The sequence below is a fragment of the Ipomoea nil genome, unplaced genomic scaffold (assembly GCF_001879475.1).
Source record: "Ipomoea nil cultivar Tokyo-kokei standard unplaced genomic scaffold, Asagao_1.1 scaffold2704, whole genome shotgun sequence".
Taxonomy (NCBI): Eukaryota; Viridiplantae; Streptophyta; class Magnoliopsida; order Solanales; family Convolvulaceae; genus Ipomoea; species Ipomoea nil.
In genome coordinates this window covers 1,371,897-1,391,157 of record NW_017619132.1, presented here as the reverse complement: position 1 = coordinate 1,391,157, position 19,261 = coordinate 1,371,897, and the positions used below count along the sequence as shown (strand labels likewise).

The 19,261-nt window shown below is 37.8% G+C and overlaps 5 protein-coding genes across 11 annotated transcripts; 2 read left to right on the top strand and 3 right to left on the bottom strand.

Moving 5' to 3' along the window:
- Window positions 1-3,573: 3,573 nt before the first annotated feature.
- On the bottom strand, window positions 3,574-5,325 carry LOC109155615. 3 transcript variants are annotated; one of them, XM_019303232.1, is made up of 4 exons: window positions 5,134-5,325; window positions 4,654-4,774; window positions 4,188-4,501; window positions 3,574-4,089 (listed from the first exon to the last, which is right to left on the bottom strand). In XM_019303232.1, the coding sequence occupies exons 1-4, from the start codon at window positions 5,205-5,207 to the stop codon at window positions 3,864-3,866; spliced, it is 735 nt and encodes a 244-aa protein (XP_019158777.1). In that variant the 5' UTR covers window positions 5,208-5,325; the 3' UTR covers window positions 3,574-3,863. The 3 variants fall into 3 exon arrangements, with proteins under 3 accessions (XP_019158777.1, XP_019158779.1, XP_019158778.1); XM_019303234.1 differs by lacking the exon at window positions 5,134-5,325 and adding an exon at window positions 5,012-5,120; XM_019303233.1 differs by lacking the exon at window positions 5,134-5,325 and adding an exon at window positions 4,905-5,005.
- Window positions 5,326-6,855: 1,530 nt separating this feature from the next.
- LOC109156127 (serine/arginine-rich splicing factor RS2Z33-like) lies at window positions 6,856-10,642 on the top strand. 4 transcript variants are annotated; one of them, XM_019303968.1, is made up of 7 exons: window positions 6,856-6,955; window positions 7,236-7,351; window positions 8,179-8,218; window positions 8,378-8,473; window positions 8,961-9,157; window positions 9,248-9,343; window positions 9,766-10,642. In XM_019303968.1, exons 2-7 carry the CDS (start codon window positions 7,242-7,244, stop codon window positions 10,460-10,462), a joined length of 1,236 nt encoding a protein of 411 aa, XP_019159513.1. In that variant the 5' UTR covers window positions 6,856-6,955; window positions 7,236-7,241; the 3' UTR covers window positions 10,463-10,642. The 4 variants fall into 4 exon arrangements, with proteins under 4 accessions (XP_019159513.1, XP_019159515.1, XP_019159514.1 ...); XM_019303970.1 differs by having other exon boundaries at window positions 6,873-6,959; XM_019303969.1 differs by lacking the exon at window positions 6,856-6,955 and adding an exon at window positions 7,016-7,134.
- Window positions 10,643-11,374: 732 nt separating this feature from the next.
- On the bottom strand, window positions 11,375-11,779 carry LOC109155657. The gene has a single exon (XM_019303280.1). The coding sequence runs from the start codon at window positions 11,777-11,779 to the stop codon at window positions 11,375-11,377; it is 405 nt and encodes a 134-aa protein (XP_019158825.1).
- Window positions 11,780-14,209: 2,430 nt separating this feature from the next.
- Window positions 14,210-16,280, top strand: LOC109155581. 2 transcript variants are annotated; one of them, XM_019303183.1, is made up of 3 exons: window positions 14,210-14,359; window positions 15,367-15,812; window positions 15,916-16,187. In XM_019303183.1, the coding sequence occupies exons 2-3, from the start codon at window positions 15,369-15,371 to the stop codon at window positions 16,066-16,068; spliced, it is 597 nt and encodes a 198-aa protein (XP_019158728.1). In that variant the 5' UTR covers window positions 14,210-14,359; window positions 15,367-15,368; the 3' UTR covers window positions 16,069-16,187. The 2 variants fall into 2 exon arrangements, with proteins under 2 accessions (XP_019158728.1, XP_019158727.1); XM_019303182.1 differs by having other exon boundaries at window positions 14,211-14,359; window positions 15,328-15,812; window positions 15,916-16,280.
- A 378-nt stretch (window positions 16,281-16,658) lies between these two features.
- Window positions 16,659-18,253, bottom strand: LOC109155608 (protein GPR107-like). Its single transcript, XM_019303223.1, has one exon. It carries the CDS (start codon window positions 18,166-18,168, stop codon window positions 16,861-16,863), a length of 1,308 nt encoding a protein of 435 aa, XP_019158768.1. The 5' UTR covers window positions 18,169-18,253; the 3' UTR covers window positions 16,659-16,860.
- Window positions 18,254-19,261: the final 1,008 nt, after the last annotated feature.

The window sequence follows — 19,261 nt, the reverse complement described above, 5'->3', positions numbered from 1 at the left end:
TGAAGCATAATCTATATTTTGGTTATAACTCCACAATACCGCCGTTGAGATACGATGATTATATGATTTAACATTTATTTTATTTGTAAAAAAAAAAACATTATATTCAAATTTTGAGATACAATTTGAACATAAGATCTATTTTTTTTAATGGGCATCTTTATCACGTAAATTGTGCCAAGGAAGAAATAATAATAATGAAGTGGCAATGTATATTAATGATAGATTTCTAGCTTCTTCTTCACAATTCTTTAAAGAATTGCCTTATTTTTCATTATCAATTCTGTGGTCTCTATGTTATAGCATGGACAGATGGGCTATAATAAAATGTTTGTTACAGCACTGATTTATTTTGTCTTTCTTATTGTTTGTCATTTATTTCCCTGGACTAGATTTGACAGGATCCACATTGTTGAACAAGTTGTATCAGTGGGATTTACTTTTGTATGGGACTGGTGGGGCTTACAATTTTATTTTTTTTTTTTGAAATTTTTATAAAGTTATTGAATGAATAATTACATGCATACATAGGTTATATTTCTGGAGGAGTTATCCGAATAGGTAAAACATAATTATCATATTAAAATATTATAAATTTAATTCTTATCAACACTCTCTTGGTCAAACTTATTACATAAGTCTTCAGTTTACCTCTCCTTTGTAGTTTAAGCGGGGTCTTCAAAATACTCTTCTTACTCCCATAGAGCAGGTTCTTTTACCCTTCATTTTGCTCATCTTTAATGATGATTAAAGAAAATATAAAAATGCTAAAAAAAATAACAAAACAAAAAGGCTACATAAGCATGGTATTTTTCAATTAAGTAGGGACAAGTTATTTTGGTTTAATGGTATGATTTTAACTTTGTTTGAGTTATGGCTAATTGTCTACATTTATGTAATATTTGTTATTTTTCTTTGATTTAAGAAAAAGGCCACAATTATTGTTCAAAGGTGTGTTTTGAGTGAAGACGCTAATCAGCAAATGATCACAATAAGATAAATTAGCTTAAATCACTTATAGTTGACCAGCTCAAACCGAGAAGGTCGCAATTCTCTTAAGGAGTCAAGCTTGGAACTTGATGGTCACCAATACTAGTGACCCGACCAATAATGAAAAAAAATAAAAAACTACAATAATTTTGCTTTATCTTTTAACTTTTTTCAGAAGATTCATCTTTTCCTAAAGGGAATCAGCTATGGCATAGCTGTTGAAGGTTGAAACAGGAGTTTAGGGTCCACAACTCAAAGAAGAGGGCAGTGATGGTGATACATTTCTGCATTTGGATAAACATTCAATGGATGTGTATAGCAAAACAAGTAACATCAACCCTCTCTGATCTGCAATTCTTGATGAATTCTTGGATCTTATGCTCCAACTGCAATTGATTATGCCCTTCTCCTACCACCAAAACTTTAATGCAGAAATGGCATTCAATCCCCTCCTTACACTGGAGGGATAAAAAGGCAGAGCCTCTCAGATACAGTGCCCAAACTAGCCTTCTTTAACAAACATATCTAACTTTTGGGACATAATTTCTTGATTTTGGTAAGGTGGCTTTTCTTTGTTTGTATTGGATTTTACTGTTTCTGCATGCATGATTTGATTTTTCTCTACCCCCCCCCCCCCCCCCCCCCAAGGAAAGATATGTAGCAACTTTGAGTATATACTTTATTCTACAATACGCCAGTAAACCATTCAGTTACGGTCATACTGCTCAGTAGACACCAATACGCCATCTAGGATTTTGAGTTAGGACAAATATGGCTAACGGTCTACCGTTCAAGAGGCAACGCAACAAGAACATCAACTGTGATTGGAGATCAACACGATTATTGCTTCCGCTTATACGAGGTCAGATTTCTCGTATACTATATTCAGTATCGTTAGATTATTTATATCTAACAGCAACAAACAAGCCATTCCCAAGATGGGGATATGCATGCATACTTTGGTTAGTTTCACACATAAGTGAAAGATTACACCCAAAAATGCATGATCGAATCTTGATAGTCGCAATGCAAGAATTTTATCACTCTCTTGTGTGAGTGGCTACTTGTGAGCACGGGGCACTGGTCATCTTAACTAACAGGGTGTTTGGTTGGAATGAAGGAATTAAGGGGGAAAGGAATTGTAATTCGGTGGGAAAAGAATAAGGTGAGAATAAAGTAGGAATTACAATTACATTGTTTGGTAGGGAGAAATAATGAAAATGGGAGAAGTGATATAAAGACTAAAATACCCTTTGTTTAATAATAATAATAATAACATTCAAGGACAAATATGTCATTTCCTTCTCTTTCCTTTGGATGAATTCATTGAATTGCAATTCATAGGGGGACCTATGAATTGCAATTCAATGAATTGAGAGAATTGCAATTCCATGGAATTGCAATTCCCTCCAACCAAACAATGTAATTTATCATTCCATTGAATTACAATTCAATTCCAATACAATTCATGCCAACCAAACACCCCCTAAGGGACCGTTAAATCATTATAATTTAGGGTCCGTTTGGAAAGCAGGAAAATGACTTCTGGAAAATGTTTTCTGAAAAATGAGTAATTTTCCGGAAAACATTTTCATTTCCAGTGTTTGGTTGCATTCTGGAAAACTGTTTTTGTGTGTTTGGTTCATTTTCTGGAAAATGAGTAGAATTGTATAATTAAACATTTTAATTATTTTATTTCAATATTACAACATTTATAATAATATATAATAATAATTTTAAATATAATAAAAAATAACTAATAATATATCAAAAATATTATGGTGGTGGTGATGTAGTGGTAGTGGTGTTATTTATTATATAATAATAATAGTAATAGTAATAATAATAATAACAATAATAATAATAATAATAATAATAATAATAACTGGTGGTGGTATGACGGCAGTGGCAGTGGTGGTGTGGTGGCGGCGACGGTGGTTGCGGTGGTATGGTGGTGGTGGTGGTGGCGACGACGGTGGTTGCGGTGGTATGGCCGTGGTGGTGGCGGCGGCAGCGGTGTGATGGTGGTGGTGTGGTGGTAGCGGTGGTATGGTAGTGGTGGCGGTGGTATGGTGGTGGTGGTGGTGGCGGTGGCGGCGGTGGTGGTAGTGGTGGTGGTGGCAGCGACAGTGGTTGCGGTGGTATAATGGTGGTGGTGACGGCGACGGTGGTGGTGGTGGTGGTGGCGGCGACGATGGTTGCGGTGGTATGGTGTTGATGGTGTTGGTGGTGGTAGTGGTTGCGGTGGTATGGTGTTGATGATGTTGGTGGTGGTGTGATGTTGGTGTAAAAGTTGGAAAATGACTTCCCCTCAAAAAAATGGGAAGTCATTTTCCTCCAAAATGAGCCTATTTTTCAAATTCAACGGAAAATGATTTCCGTTGACTTGATTTTCCAGGCACATCCAAACAATGGAAACTTGGAAAATGATTTCCAGAACTCATTTTCCTGGTTTCCAAACACACCCTTAACTTCTCAACAACTCCACAATTCCTGTAGGGTCAGGGTGTGAGAGTCGGGAGCGAGAGATTTCGCAATTTGCTCCCAAGTAAGTGAAAGATGACATTTTGCACACACAATATCTCATTATCCTATAATCACCAAAGGTTAACATAAAAGATTCATATTGGAAAGGCACAAGGGGTGTGAGTGGGCTATGTGATTGAATCTGCAATAGCATATTAGCATAGCAATCAATTCAAAGAAAGATATGAACAAGAAACCTGAACTATACTTTGGTGAACCAGCTATAGAGACTTAACTTATTATGATAGAACAACAAAACATCAACAACCACTGTCCTCTAACCTTTTCTAATGCTCATACCATGAAACATGGTTTGTTTTTAGCAGATACATTTAGTTTTTTCCTATCTACCCGACTCTAATCATCCGTCTTCTCTCCATCTGATTCTGAAGTTTCTCTTTGGCGTGCCTCAGAGAATCAAGAACATCTCTTACAGTGGCATCAAGAACGGCTGGATCAATAGTCTGCTTTGGCGGCTTTGGTAAGTCAACAGGTACTAATGCCAACGAGTTATCCACATTCTCTTCTCGATCCAAATCGCTCATCTCTTTCTCTTCTGCTGAAGTCTTCAAGCTAATACAAAAGAAAAACGAAGCAAGAGTTCAATGTCAGTTTCGCAGTTTAAACCCGAGCCAATTTTCTCAACATTATTGTTTAAAATGGCAACATACTTGGTCACATCAGCCTCAGTATTCTCATTATTGTCTGATTTAGCATTCTCCATTGGTTCTGGAGAATCATCACCTTCTGAAGAACATGGAGTTTGGATTCTGGGCATCTTATTTTCCAAGTCATTTGAGGAAGAACAGATTGTGTATGATGCAGAGGAAACTTCACTGCCCTCTGTAAAACATGAATTCTCTGATTCATCTGATACAAATGATACATTGATGGACTGAAGCTTCTTCATTAGGAATTTAAGCCTCTTTTCAGCTCTGTTTCTTGATTTAGTTTCTTCTTTCAACCTATTCTCCAGCTCAATCACCTGTTTATGTTCACAGAATTGCAAGAAGCAACATTTCAATTATAAAAAAGTTTGAAACTTTCATCTACCCATTTGATTTTACTGCAAGACTTAATGCTAAATAAATAAATAATCTGCAGTAAATACTAGCAAACCCTAGAGAGAGAGAGAACCTTGTTTCCCATAAGTTGAGCTTCTTCTTTGGCATTTTTTGAAGCAACTCTTTCTGCTAGCAATCTCCCTCTCAGACAGTCTACAGTTCTCAATGCATCTTCTTCCCCCATTGTCTTCTCCCTGAGAGAAACAAAAGAAAGCAATTCTAACAAATACCCATCAAAAGAAAACTCAAATCAAGGCTACTGGGAATACAAAGAACAAAGAATCCTCAAATTTGAACCAAGAAGATTCACAGAAAAATGCCCACATTTTATCTGTACCCAATCAGTGGAAAAAACACAGGTTAAGTGAAGAAGACACCATTAACTTTCACTATATTAGTCAATGAAGGAGACATCAGACAGGACCCTTTACCTTTTCTGAGGTTTAGAGTCCTTTGTTTATACAAGAAGCAAATATGCTGATGAAAGAAATCATTGTTTAGAAAACCAATGTAAAAGGAAACTGTTTAAACTTGGAGTTCTGGCTTGCCCCACCTTTGCTGTTGCTTCACATTAAAGCTGAATCTGTCTTCAATGCAGGATGTACTCTTAAGCCTGCAAGCATCCATTTATTAAGCTCCTCTTCCCAGCCTTCAAAGTTTCCTTAATTGCTCTTTGAACAGCTCTTCCTCAACTGTGTCTGTGAGTCAATGTGTTGCAGATACAACATTTATATTTGAACTGCGTTTTCAAAAAAAAAAAAAAGTTTTCAAAAAAAATATTTGAACTGCCACATTGTAGTACTCTGGTGATTAAGGGTTTATAGATCAAGTTTGGGGTGTAACTTATGAAAAAGATACCAAATAAAAAGGTTTATTGATGACTTCAAATAAAAGACGTTGACAAGAATCACACTCATAGAATACAAAAGTACGTCATGCTCAATCACCTTTTTGGAAGAGTATGCATTGGACAAATCTTGCATTGTGATTCTCTGGGCAAACCTCACATTGTGATCAAGCCAGTAAATGAGGTATACCAACCTAGTTTGCTTACACTTTGGATAAATTTTCATCTGTGACCTTAAACGGCAAAGGAAGTAAATTAACCTCGTTGCCCATAGCGGTGACGACTCAAACTAATAAAGCCTGCTATGAAAGTTGAAATTGAAACTTTGTAATTACCAAACCAACAATTTGACCAATTAAGTTAGGTTGTCACATAAGTCTGTAAGTTTTTATTTAAGAAAATTGAAAAATTCTACCATCCTGGATGTGTCTTTTTCCAAAATGTTGAATTTTCAATCCCAAGAGCCCGACAAAGCATTTGAGAGTGCTAAATAGCTTAACAAATGTTGATGCGCACAAAAGATCTGCTCACTTTGAACATAATCTCACATTGTAATCGTCGAAGTTCAAATATTAATCTCTTCTTTCAAATACTGTTTACTGACCTATTAAACTAACTCAATGTGGTAATCTTTTTATCTTTGCTCATTCATGTGTAGGAGTTTGAATTTGAATTTTGAAGGAGCCGGGGGGAACAATAATAAGTTCTGAGAGTCATTGTCACGTGATGTACCATGCATTTGTCCCGATTCACCACCGCCAACGTCCGTCACTGGTTGCCCGTGTCTTTTGGCATCGTAATATCTTCCTCGCATTCAACTCCCATGCACTTATACCGACAAATCACAATTGTCACCGTGCCGGAGACCCAAAAATTCTCTGCCAGAGACCATTATTCTAACATTTCTTAAGCTCAAGATTTCTTTTATAAAAAGACCAATATTCGAATTTCGGTGACAACAAAATTATGTTCAAAATAAAAAGATTCTTTGTGTCCATGGTATTTGGTCCCGTCTGGGTCGTTAAGTCACCTTGCAATGCGGATCAGGGTCCACAGAATAATTTGTCTTGCTAAAGTGTGAGAGAAATTTCGCTTTTTGTGAGCACCAATAATAAAGCGAGGCAAATTATCCTGTAGATCTGGGTCCATATTGTAAGATGGACTCGAGTCCAAAATACACAATTTACATATTGTAAAAGATAAATTGTGAATTTTAATATGTAAATGGTGTATTTTGGATTCGAATCCACCTTACAAGGTGGAGCGTGGTCCATGGTATAACAACTCATAAAGCAATGCGTAATTTTGGGCCTGATTAAGCATGGGCAACAATAATAAAGCCATGCGTAGTTGTGGGCCTAAATTAAGCCCATTTGTAATTATTAAGCCCGTTTTCGCTCGAACCGACATAAGTACGCCAGACCCAGTTGAGTGCTGGGCGTTGTGCCATTTCCATTGTTTCTCCGCTGTTCATAGATCGTCGGTTTTAGGTTAAAAAAATCAAATCGCTGTTGTCTTCTAAGCCTGGGTAGGTAAATCATCATTTGTTTTTTGTTATTTTTTTAATTTTTATTCCTTTTTTCCAGTAAGTTATTCGCATGATTTGTCGTTTTGTTTCTGAAAATTAACGAAATTCCCTGTCTTTACACAAATCCTGTGCTTCTGTGCTGGTAGTGGGTTTTAGGATTGTGAGATTGTCTGAAATTGGTACGCTTTCAATGAAATAGCCGATAGCGAATAGAAATGAAGAACAAACAGATTTATTTGGATGTTAATGATTTTTTTTTTTTTTTTGATATGAATTTCAGGTGAATATGCCTCGTTACGATGATCGGTATGGTAGTGCGACCCGTCTCTATGTGGGTCATTTGTCTTCTCGTACCCGTTCTCGTGATTTGGAGCGCTTGTTCTGCAAATACGGGAGGTAATATGTTTTTGGCTTTCACCGGTTTCTGTGTTGCTTTGTTTGCTTATACTGCTGTTGCCTTGTTTATCTTATTGAGCTGTGCATAATACAATGTATTTTTGGTCAGTTGAAGGACATTTCAGTGATATGTCTGTGGTACCTATAAGTCCTAGAGGTTGTTAAATAAAATATTTGTCTTGATGATCTAAATTTGCTGAATAACTACTTTCCTTTTCCCCAGTTAATTGACCACCATTTTTATAATCTTTTGTGTTACAACTGTAATTGGGGATTGATTGATTGAATAATCCATAGTTTCCTTGTTTGAGCTCCCATCATTTGTGGTTATCCTACTAGCTGCCTTGATTCTCCTCTTTTTTCAACCTTAGCTCACAGTTTCAAGTATATATCTTCCAAAAGTCAAAAAACATTTTTTGATGGTTGGTTGGTGGTGATGCATATAGTTAAAAAGATAAACGAGTGTACATGTAGAGCTGCTTTGCAAGTGGGCAAGCATGTGTTTGGCTTGGACTTCTGTTAATTTTATTATCTAGGAACAATGTCACACCAGATGCATGTGTGTTTAACTTGAATGATCTTGTTGAAGGATTCTACGCATTTGCTTGGCCTGAAGGTCAGTGTTGAGAGGGTGGCCTTGGTGGAATTGATGGAAAAACACTCCGAGTTTTAGGAGAGATTGTTGATTCTTTCTGTGTTGTCTTTGCCTGTTTTTATGGAATTGGGAACAATCAAACTGGTGTTTAGTTCGTCTTGATGGGCAAATGCCATCCACTTCTGTGCTTAAGTAATGATGGCCTTATTGTTTCTGGCAACCATTTCCGCAGAGTACGAGATGTGGACATGAAGCGTGACTATGCCTTCATTGTATGTATCATCTTTCTGTTTATTTTTTGCAATTATTATTATTATTTTCCAGAATATGCTATTATCATCTGTAGCAACCATTTTTCCTTGCCAAGTTAAACAATTATGTTCAAATTGTGCAATCCTTTGTCGGCTTTGCAAAACAATTACTTTCTCCAGGATTTTAGTGACCCTCGGGATGCTGATGATGCAAGACGTTATTATGATGGGCGTGAAGTTGATGGACGCCGTATAATTGTGGAATTTGCTAAGGGAGTAAGTGATAGTGTACTCCTTTCTACTTTCTCTGTATCTGTAGTTTCTTTTTCTCCTTTCAGAAGTAGATTCTTTGAGTGGGAATGGATTGTTAACTTGTGAAAAAAGACTGTTCCTAGAATGCTTACTAATTATTACTGAAATGGCACTTCCACAATTGCATCTCTATCTAATTAGTACTCCCTCCGTCCCATTTTGTTTGTCTGGTTTAGTTAACGAAGCTTACTGTAGTTATTTTTAATTCAAACTTTCATAATATTAAGTTTAGTATTAGACTATTAGTATATAAATTTATATATTTAGAAACTAGATTAAGAGTACTATTAAACACAAAAAATCAAATTAAAAAATAATTAAAAATTACTAAAGAAAATAAGCAATGAAGAAAGATTTGGTTTGACCAATGAACAGTAAACAGGACCTGTAAAATGGGACAGAGGGAGTAATTAATACTTACATTGATGCTTAAATGGTTGACTTCTTGTAGGTGCCACGGGGTCCAGGTGGTTCCCGAGATTATCTTGGTCGTGGGCCCCCTCCTGGTTCAGGTCGTTGCTTCAACTGTGGAATTGAAGGTCATTGGGCCCGTGATTGCAAAGCTGGTGATTGGAAAAACAAGTGCTATAGGTGTGGAGAAAGAGGTCATATAGAAAAGAAATGTCCAAATAGTCCACAGAAGCTCAAGTACTTCAATTCTTTAATCTGCAATCTCTTTAATTCATTGTTGAAGAACCTTACTTTTCATTCACTTATCTGTTGATGATCCAACTGCAGACGTGGAAGGAGTTTCTCAAGGACACCTGAGAGATCACGTTCTCCTCCCCGTGGCCGGAGGCATAGTCGAAGTTACAGCCCAAGCCGCAGCTATAGGTACGCTATCACTTTTTATGCCTTTTTCATTGGAGAAGTTTGGTTGTGCTTTTATGCCAGGTCCTGAAAAGGGTGATCAAAATTGCTTGTTTGTGGAATGCTGAAAATCTAGCTGAGTGTAATAATTCTGTATGGCAAGATGTATGCAGTCATTGAGCATCTTGTGGCAGTGTCCTAGATCATTTAGGTTGAGCATGAATGCATGATAGCAATAATAGGCAGGAACCCTTTATTAAAGGAGAAAGATATTTATAGGAACTTAAATTAGTGCACTCAATAGCTTTGTTTTGGATCCTCCTACTTCTCTGAACTTGAAATCTGTCTATATGTGTTGGGTCTAAGTTTGCAGTGTCTGTTAAATTCAATTCCTATTTGGATTTTACAAGTAAATTGATTTTGAATTTCTTCCCTGTTTCCATCAGCCGGTCAAGATCGCCTGCAACGGCTGCAAGGAGAGAACAAGTTGAGCACGAGAGAAGATCCAGGAGCCCTGCAATCAGCAGAAGCCCCGAGCGAAGAAGTGCTACTCCCTCTAAAACACAGAAGCGCAGCCCAAACCCCATTGAGGCCAGCCCCCCAAGCCGGAGGGAAGAGAGTCCTTCTAAGAGGGGAAAGGTGATGACAGACCAAGATGGCTATGACAGAAGCCCTCCTTCTAAGAGGGCAAAGGCAATGACAGAACAAGATGGCTATGACAGAAGTCCTCCTTCTAAGAGGGCAAAGGCAATGACAGAACAAGATGACTATGACAGAAGCCCTCCTTCTAAGAGGGAAAAGGTGATGACAGAAGAAGATGGCTATGGCAGAAGCCCTAAGGGGAAAAGAAGCCATAGTCCTTCTAAGAGGGAAAAGGTGATGACAGAAGAAGATGGCTATGACAGAAGCCCTAAGGGGAAACGAAGCCATATTCCTTCTAAGAGGGAAAAGGTGATGACAGAAGAAGATGGCTATGACAGAAGCCCTAAGGGGAAAAGAAGCCATAGTCCTTCGAGCCCTGAAAGAGGGAGCATAGCTCCTAGGAAGTATGATGAGAGCCCTTTCGAAGCTAATGGTCGCAGTGGCAGCAGCCCAAGTCCAAGGTATGAAAGGAGCCCTGCTGATGACCGGGATGATAATTAGCTATCGCAATAGGCAGCCTGTTCCCATTGTTTGAAGTCAGAATGATCAATATCTTTATGGGAGAGAAACTTTTGTCCTTAACAATGCATTTATTTCTTTTACAATTTCTCTGGTCTTTAGACCTTGTGAACACTATGTTATGAAATGTACTGCAGGCAGTTAAGACTTCATTGACCCATACAATGCTCTATTTTACTCATCTGTTTAAATTGAAAGATGAGTAAGACCATTTGTATTGGCGTATTGGATAGTCTATGACAAAGGGAAAATCTCTGACCACTGCTATGGACAGTTTAGTCTGGTTTACTTTTTTGTGCTCTTTTACCGGCTAGGTCACCGGATGGACAAGATAGATTTATATAGTGCACATTAAAGTAAATAAAAATTACTCTTTAGGTGAGTGGTTTTTTTAGTATTGTTTGTCTTTCAGAATAAGAGTGAAATTTATTGAATGTATATCTTTGAATAGTTATGGTGAATGTTTCTTGTCACAAAAAAAAGAGGTATATAGTTTTTATGAAGTGTAATATTATTAGGATTAAATGGATTGTTATTTTTTTTTTTTAAGGGAAATGAATTGTTCATAATATAATTATACCAAAATATTTAACCTTACAAAATGAATCATAATAGTATATTTATAAGCAACAAATTAGAACAATGGCGCCATTATATTCATGCATGTTATTATTAAAATAAAAAAAATATCTTTCTTAAAAAAAAAAAAAAAAGAGTTATTTAGTCTCTCATTATTAAGATTTCACCACTTTAATTTGATCCTTGACTTCCAAAACTTACTCAATTGAATAAATTTAGAAGTCCATAATCAAAGTGTTGAAATCTTGATAATTGAGGGACCAAATTGGATATTAATTCATAAGAAAATGGCAAAGGCCTGCAGTAAAGAGTTCACTAGTGCATGTGATCCACGACCTCTACGCCGGCGGTGCAAGTCAACACCCTCTGAAAGAGTGTAGAGACAGCGCAACCATATAACTTCTTCACCACAACCGGAAATCTCCTTTTCCGGCGAGACCCCGTCACCGCAGATTTCGAGCTCTTTTTCCCGGCGGCTGCAGCAGCCACCGTTTTTCTGACCATTCCGAAGCACTTTATTGTTTTCTCCGGCACGCTTTCTTTCTTTGAGAACGTGTAAGCGCTCCTAAGGTACAACTGCCTGCACGACACGCTGTCCACCACCATAGGCGGCTGCCACCTTCCGCCGCCGCGCACTTCACCCATCCCCGCCGCCGCCGCCGCCGTCTGCCATCTACCATTCTGATGATCATAGTTTGGTACGCAGACTGATGATGCCATCTTGATGAACTATGATTAGTGCGTTCTTGGGTGGTGTAAATATAATAATTATATTAGTGGATTATATTGAAGGAGAAGCTATGTAGTGTGTATATATGGAGAGAAAAGAGTGGACAATGTGGGGCAATATGTGAAGAAAATTAATTATTTTGATTCTCTTTTATAGTTTCCTTTTGACCTAGGCAATGATTAAATTAGGGGTTAATTACATTTTTGGTTCTTAAAATATGTTGGAATGATTTAAATTTATGTGGATATATAAGTACTGAAATGGGTGATCAAGCGGGTGAAACATGATTTTTGTACTTAAAAGTCATGAGTTTGATTCTTATTAATATCTTTTTGGTTGAATTCGTCGTCATATGGTCTTTTTTAATACGATTTACCTCTCTTTTATAATTTGTGAGTTATTACATAATAGTATAGTTTACTCAGTCTACACTTTTCAAGTGCAATTACTCATTCACAACTCTAGATTACTGTCACGATTTATATAGTTGCATATAACACGATGTAATCACCTATACAATATAATGTTGATTGTCATCTCCACTCATTAATGCTGTTATGTGTGGATGCAACAGTAAGTTAGTACCTGTCAATTTCTTTAAGTTGTTAACATGTCAATTGTAGGATAGTGACATTTTTCTATATATTTGATATTTGATTGAAGAAAAGTATTTCATTTATTAAATGTCATTTAAAATTTAATATTAATGTGACTAAATAATACGCGTGTTTAATTTTAATTTGTTTAGCTCTTTTGGAAAATTTTCATCCTCTACAGCTACAAAATGATTACTTCATCTATTTCATTTTATCAACTTCTTTTAATGGATTCATAGGTGGAGAAAGATGGCGTGACGTGATCTCGGTTGATCCATATGCTAGCCTAATCTTATGTGTACGTTTTGGGTGTTTTCCTTTTCTTGGAAGTAACATGTAAATAATGCTATTTGCATAATTTTTGAGTTATTAATAGTGTAATTGTACACTTTTTTGTTTGATGGTTCAATTACACAATGTATAAAAGTTCAGTGGCCTATTTGACACTTTTTCTAGGTATTGATTAAGTGACAATCTGTTTGTAGTGGAGTGAGGATGAGAAGGCAAATTAAGGAGACGACTCAACATCGACAATGTAGTGGAGTGAGGATGGGAAGCTAGATAAGATGACTCAATATCGACAAGCTAAGCTGGGCAACGATGTATATTGACATCGTAGGTGTCGATTGATCAATTAGACGACTAGGGTCAATGCATGTCGATGGTGATAAACTAGATAACTAGGGTTGATGCAGTTTGCTATTCTTCACTTTTGCTTGCAATTTGCATTATCTTTTTATCAAATTTTCATTTCTTTGAAAATTTGAAAAAAAAAAAAAAAAAAAATCCCAATCAATAAACATAAGCTTTAAGGGCTAGTTTGGTTCGCGGAAAATATTTTAAGAGAAGTAGAATTGGAATTCCATGGAAAAACAATTACTAAGAAGATGAATTTCATTGTTTGGTTGGTGGAAAAAGAATTACTGGGAATACTAATTCTATTGTTTGGTTAGATTTGGAATTGTAAGGAATAATGTGTATAAAGACCTATATGTCCCTACAAATTAATAAAAGTAATATAATTAAAAAAGAAAACAAGGGTAAAATATGCAATCTATTCACTTTTTTTTCCCATCTCCCATGGAAAACAAAATCATTAGTCCAACCAAGGATTTTGTTTTCCTCAAATTTGAGGAATTCATTTTCCAATGAAAAATAAATTCCATGAACCAAACACTAGAAAACAACATTTTCCTTCACTTCAAGGAAACCATGAACCAAACATCCCCTAAATCTACAGATCATAAAACTGTCATTACAAAAAAAAAAAAAAAAAAAAAAAAAGGAAAAGGGTCGAATAGACCCTTAAACTTTAGCTTAAAAGTCAATTAGGCCCCTAAATTTTTTAAAGGTGCAATTACACCCATCAACAATTCATTTAGGTGCAATGAAGCCCAAAATCAGGTTAATGACCTGCTATCACAAGTCATTAGGGTTCAGGTCACCTTCCGACGAATTTTTCGACAAAAAAAAAATGACATTCTCTGTGACCGGCGACCGTTTGTCGGTCGCTGGACACTTCTTTTCTTGCCGAAAATTTCGTCGGTCGGTCGCCAGTCACTTTTTTTCTGCCGAAAAATTCGTCAGAAGGTGGCCTGAACCCTAATGACCTGTGATAGCAGGTCGTTAACCTGATTTTGGGTTTCATTGCACCTAAATGAATTGTTGATGGGTGTAATTGCACCTTCAAAAAATTTAAGAGCCTAGTTGACTTTTAAGCTAAAGTTCGAGGGCCTATTTGACCATTTTTCCAAAAAAAAAAAAACTTTCCACTTTGATAAACCAACTTGGACCGTGATGATGAATATACTATTTGAGGCCCAACGTGAATGGATGCATGGAATACGAGGTGATCCGGTTCGGTCAGGATTAACTGAATCGGGTTTAACGTTGTAGTGTTATACCCAGAATCTCCGATAAATTTCATACATATCTGGGTTTACGCAGGTTGTCTCTTCGCCCTCGACTCTGAAGGTCAGTCTATCTCTCTCTCTCTCTCCTTTGCTTGTTTTTCATTTCCGGTTAAGGAGTAGGGAATTCTAAATTGCTAGGGTTTCTTGTAGTTTCAAATTCAATTCCTTTTCCAAACATTCCAGGGTGCCGTTTGTGAACTAAAAGAATTTATATCTCGAAGTTTTTCTCGGTAAAAATGTGATCTTTCTGGTGGGAATGCTATATGTTTAAGATATCTATTGTTTCTTGTTTCATATGGGAGATTTTATTCTTGTTTCAGCTTGAAATTGAGTGTTATATGTCTTGATTCAATGCTCAGCAATCTTGTCATTTTTTAGGGTTTAGGGTTTGGGCTTTGAACCCATCTCAGTTATCCTTTGGCATGCTTAGTGTATCTATTTGAACCTGAACTGAGTTTCCTAGTAACTGATTGTGTGCATCTATATGTGATTCAATTCAACTACATGTGCTACTCAATCACAATTATATGAGAATGGTGATTGCGGTAATTTCCAGTTGTTTTATGAAGATGCATAGACATTGCCATTTAACCATCTTGTTTGGCGTGGGTGGCCGTGCACTCTTGTTCCTTAAGAGAGGTCGGGAGTTTGAACCCCCCTCCTCGTATGGAAAAACCAACCTGGCCAGCACTTTGCCCCTTAATTGGGCCGACCCGGTGCGAACGGGGATTAGTCTGGCTATGGCACGGGCTTAAAGGTGCCTCCTACAGTTAGGGTACAGTTAGGGCCTGTTCAGGACACCTCGTGGTCTAACAAAAAAAAAAAATAGACATTGCCATTTTTCTTATGAAGATGCATAGGCATTATTCATTAGTATATCATCTTGTGTATTGCATAGTGTATGTGGTGGGGTGTTGGAGATTGGGGGTTAGATATCTAATGCTAGGTGTTTTCTGGATTGTGTCTATGTTTGGTACCGAGAAATTTTCTGGCTATGAAAAATGAAACTGCTAGTTCTGCTTTCTGCAGGAGTGTGCTATTAGTGTTCAATACTTATTTGGCTTTCGGTAATGGAACCTTTGGCAGAAGAGTACTCTGCATTTGAAGAGAGAGTTAAACGGACTGTGTATATTGACAACCTCTCGCCCCTAGTTAATGAATCTATCCTTAGATCTGCTTTTGGTCAGTTTGGGAATGTCCTTAGTGTTCAGTTTATTCCGAATTACTTGGAGCCAAGAATCACCTCTCAAGCTGCTTTGATCGAGGTGGACAATCCTAAGCAGGCCAAAGGGATAATATCTGATATCACTAATTCCCCCTTTATGGTATCTGGAATGCCGAGGCCTGTGAGGGCACTCCCTGCAGAACCGGAGATGTTTGATGATCGTCCAAGAAAACCGGGAAGGAAAATAGAATGTCGTTGGGTGGACCCCGGTGATCCTGACTTTGAGGTGGCTCAGGAGCTTGTACATTTGACGAGGAAACATGCTGCAGAGGTCGCTTTTCTGCTCGAGGTAAATTTCTATTTCCATTCAACATCAACATCTTCTTCATCCTTCAATTTTTAAAGCTCTCGTTGATAGTTACTACTAGCGTGTATATTTATTTGAATGCTAGCGTGAAGCAGAAGAGGAGAAAAAGCTTGCAAATCAGCAGGCCGAGGCCTTAAAGTCAAATTATAAGAAGTTTGAGCTGATTGACAATGCTGTTGCTGATAAAACTGCTCTGCGTCTGGGAGCCCGATATAACATTCGTGTTTCTGATGCTTGAAGGCTTGAATTGTCTCAATGAGTGGCGATTCGCAACACCTAAACTAGCAGTCATGTAAATGTTGGCCTTCCGATTGAAAATCTTGTTTTCTTTTGTGTATTTATCTGTTTTCTTGATCATTTTATTTTAGAAATAATGTGCATGACAGGCCTTTCTGTAATAGACATACTCAACAGTAGCAGAAATATAAAATTTTCATTCATAAACTCTTTTACTAAGCCTATCAAAACATGCCCACAAGTTGAAAAATAAGAGGTAACAGCCAACATTAACAAGTTCACCAATAGGGGAAGACAAATATGTTTTCTTATAGTTGGAGGGTTGCCAATAGGCCAAGTTAGATAGTTTTTTCGGTAACTCCTAGGTTTCAAATTTAATTCTCTATGGGAGTTGTTTATCGACCCTCTTTCAGATTGATTTCCTCACTTTCTTGGTTTGCTGATCAGCTATGTGTAATTTAGGTAGGTTGAGTTTCACTCTTACCTTTATCGACAACAACAATGTTACTTGTGTTCTAAAGTTTGATTCATTAAACTAGAAAAGAGCATAATTTAATACAGTTACACACTTTACTAACATATAATCATATAATGAGAATTGAATTTCATTATCTGAAAACTGAGCTCAAGATTTCAGAGCTACAATGGCTTCCAAAAAAGGGAGAAAATGGTAGAGAAAGTAAATAAAGCAAATCAATCTTGCAGGTTGCTATACATAATACATGCATGCATGACTAAAAACATGGCTGCAAAAATGGGATCAACTGTAAGGCCAGGCTGTCTGAGATCAATTTCAAAGCTCAAATTCCTCACTTCGAAGAGCAAGCTCTGCAGCCTCTTCGTCTTCATCGTCGAGGGCAAAGTATTCGTTCTTCTCTGCAGGCCTGAACATGTAGAACATGGTTATGTAGAACGCGAGACTAGCCATCTCCTTGGCGGCATTCGCCACCCACTGGTACTTGTAAGCAGAAATCGTCCTGAGGGCGAAAACTACGATCCTTGTGAAGTAGAGGTATCCGATGACGACGATGTAAAATTGCCGGAAAAGTGTGAGTTTCGCTAAGTTCCTCGCGGCTTTCCCGTCGGTTTTCGATGTTTCTCTCAGCGATCTGATGGACCATACAATGGGGAAAATGATGGCGCAGCAGCAGACGATGTCGATGATTAAGAAGACTTGGTTCCAGGTTACCCAGTCTTTGATGAAGGGACCGGTTTCGCCGATCACGACGGAGGCTATGTTGGCGAGAACCTGGAGGGGAATGACGATCATCAACACCTTCTTTTCCCTCTCCTGTAAGAACGGCTTCAGGAAGGACCAGCCGGTGCCGATCAGGATGATGACTGTGAAGAGCAAAACCACGCGGATGAACTGGAAAATGTAGAACAGGACGTCCCAGCCGTGTGCGGTTCCGGTGACCTTCACGAAATGCTTGTCCTCGGCGGCGCAGAGGAGATTTAGGGCTTTCATGATCAGGAGAACCGCCATTAATAGATGGATCCGGTGCACCGATTGCCGATTGGCGCAGCAGATGTGCGTCCAGAAGGCGGTGAATCCGAAATAGATGAGGGAGAAGAGGAAGTAGAGCGCGGGAAGTTGCGTGAGGCCGGCGGAGAGGTAGTCCTTGTTGCGGCCTTTCCGATCCAGATTGTAGAGCTCGGTGCGGACGTCCATGGAGACCTTCGATTGCGGCGCGCAATTCGCGAAGAACAGAGAGTATTCGTCGGGGAATGTGATCGGATAGGAGCGGTTGAAGGAGGAAGCCGGCGGCGGCGAGAGATCGCGGAAGGTGAAGAGGAGATTTATGTACTTGGAATCCAGAACGCAAAACGCGCCGTTCTGCTGGAGCTCCAACAGGACTTGGATCAGCGATTCCTCGGAAAGGAGGAAGAAACCTAGCTGCGACGGCTCCGGCGGTGCCACAGAGGACGACACCGACACCGACGACACGCTGATGGTGGCGCGTCCCATGTGCGTGAAACCGAACCGCTCGAACAAAATCATCGGCCGAGAATCGGAACTGATCTTCAGCTTCTTGATCTCAGCCGTAGAGAGCGACGGCAGAGAGATCAGGAGGAATATAATCAAATGCAATCTCGTCATTTTCACTCCACGGCGGAGATGGGCGGCGAATGGTGGCGGTGGGATTCGTAGTGGAGAAGGAGAATTATCGCTCTGAGAAAATGAAGGCGGGAGAAATAACTGCATTAAAGTCTGATAGAGTAACGCCTCATCTTGTAAATAAACAATATTATGGGGGTGAAAATATAATTTTTATTTCATGCATAAACTGATAAAAGTCAGTAAAGAGCCAAAGAATAAAATATTGTGGGTGAAATTATAAATTTCTTAAAAGTTAACAATCCACAGTTTCAAGTCTCCCGACTATATTGTGAATTCCCCACTAGAATAGATAATCGAGTTGATAAAAATCAATATAAAATCGAACATAATGGAAATACATTCTTAAAATTAAGATTTCTTTCTAAAAAAATTATTATGGGAAATAAAAAATAATAAAATTTACATAAATCCAAACGGCATTCTTTCTAAATAGTTCTTAACGTCATCCAATTTGCATATCTTTGTCCCATTTTTTTTAATTGTTTGGTTAAAAGAAAAAAATTGTAAAAGTAATATATGCCATAATAAAGAGTTTATTTCGATGAGTGAATTATTAATACAATTGTCCAAATTAATTTTACAATTGTAAGAATACTAGATGATACAATAGTTATGTCAAGGTGGACCCGAATTTAAGATACATAATTTACATATTGATTGTTCACAATTTATATATTTAATGTTCACAATTTACATACTAAATATTTATAATTTACCTTTTACAAAATTGTGAACATTCAATATGTAAATTGTGTATTTTAGAGTTGGGTCCACCTTGCAAGGTGAACCTGGGTCCATAGAATAATTTGCCTTGGATGTCATGTGGAAAAAATAGTGTAAATTAAGAGGTAATTCCAACTAAGTTACTATGACGGTTGACTTTATAACTATGAAGTTATAAGTTTGACCCGCAACCATAACAACTTATTTAGCCTTCTTTATTTGCGTTAATTAACTATAAGCAACCAAACTAGTTTACCTCTTTGTGATTCTTTGTTACCTAAGACTACAAGACGAAATTTAACTAGCACACACTCTCATTGCAACTTCATTACCAAAAAAAATGTAAATG

Bases quoted from the DNA above. Each gene is read 5' to 3' on its own strand.
- LOC109156127 (XM_019303968.1), top strand. From the start codon at position 7,242: ATGCCTCGTTACGATGATCGGTATGGTAGTGCGACCCGTCTCTATGTG. The intron at 8,219-8,377 runs GTATGTATCATC...TACTTTCTCCAG, and splicing joins AGCGTGACTATGCCTTCATT to GATTTTAGTGACCCTCGGGA. The intron at 9,344-9,765 runs GTACGCTATCAC...TGTTTCCATCAG, and splicing joins AGCCCAAGCCGCAGCTATAG to CCGGTCAAGATCGCCTGCAA.
- LOC109155581 (XM_019303182.1), top strand. From the start codon at position 15,369: ATGGAACCTTTGGCAGAAGAGTACTCTGCATTTGAAGAGAGAGTTAAA. The intron at 15,813-15,915 runs GTAAATTTCTAT...TTTGAATGCTAG, and splicing joins AGGTCGCTTTTCTGCTCGAG to CGTGAAGCAGAAGAGGAGAA.
- LOC109155608 (XM_019303223.1), bottom strand. From the start codon at position 18,168: ATGACGAGATTGCATTTGATTATATTCCTCCTGATCTCTCTGCCGTCG.
- LOC109155615 (XM_019303232.1), bottom strand. From the start codon at position 5,207: ATGGATGCTTGCAGGCTTAAGAGTACATCCTGCATTGAAGACAGATTC. The intron at 4,502-4,653 runs GTTCTCTCTCTC...GAACATAAACAG, and splicing joins CTCAACTTATGGGAAACAAG to GTGATTGAGCTGGAGAATAG. The intron at 4,090-4,187 runs GTATGTTGCCAT...CTTTTGTATTAG, and splicing joins ACTGAGGCTGATGTGACCAA to CTTGAAGACTTCAGCAGAAG.
- LOC109155657 (XM_019303280.1), bottom strand. From the start codon at position 11,779: ATGGCATCATCAGTCTGCGTACCAAACTATGATCATCAGAATGGTAGA.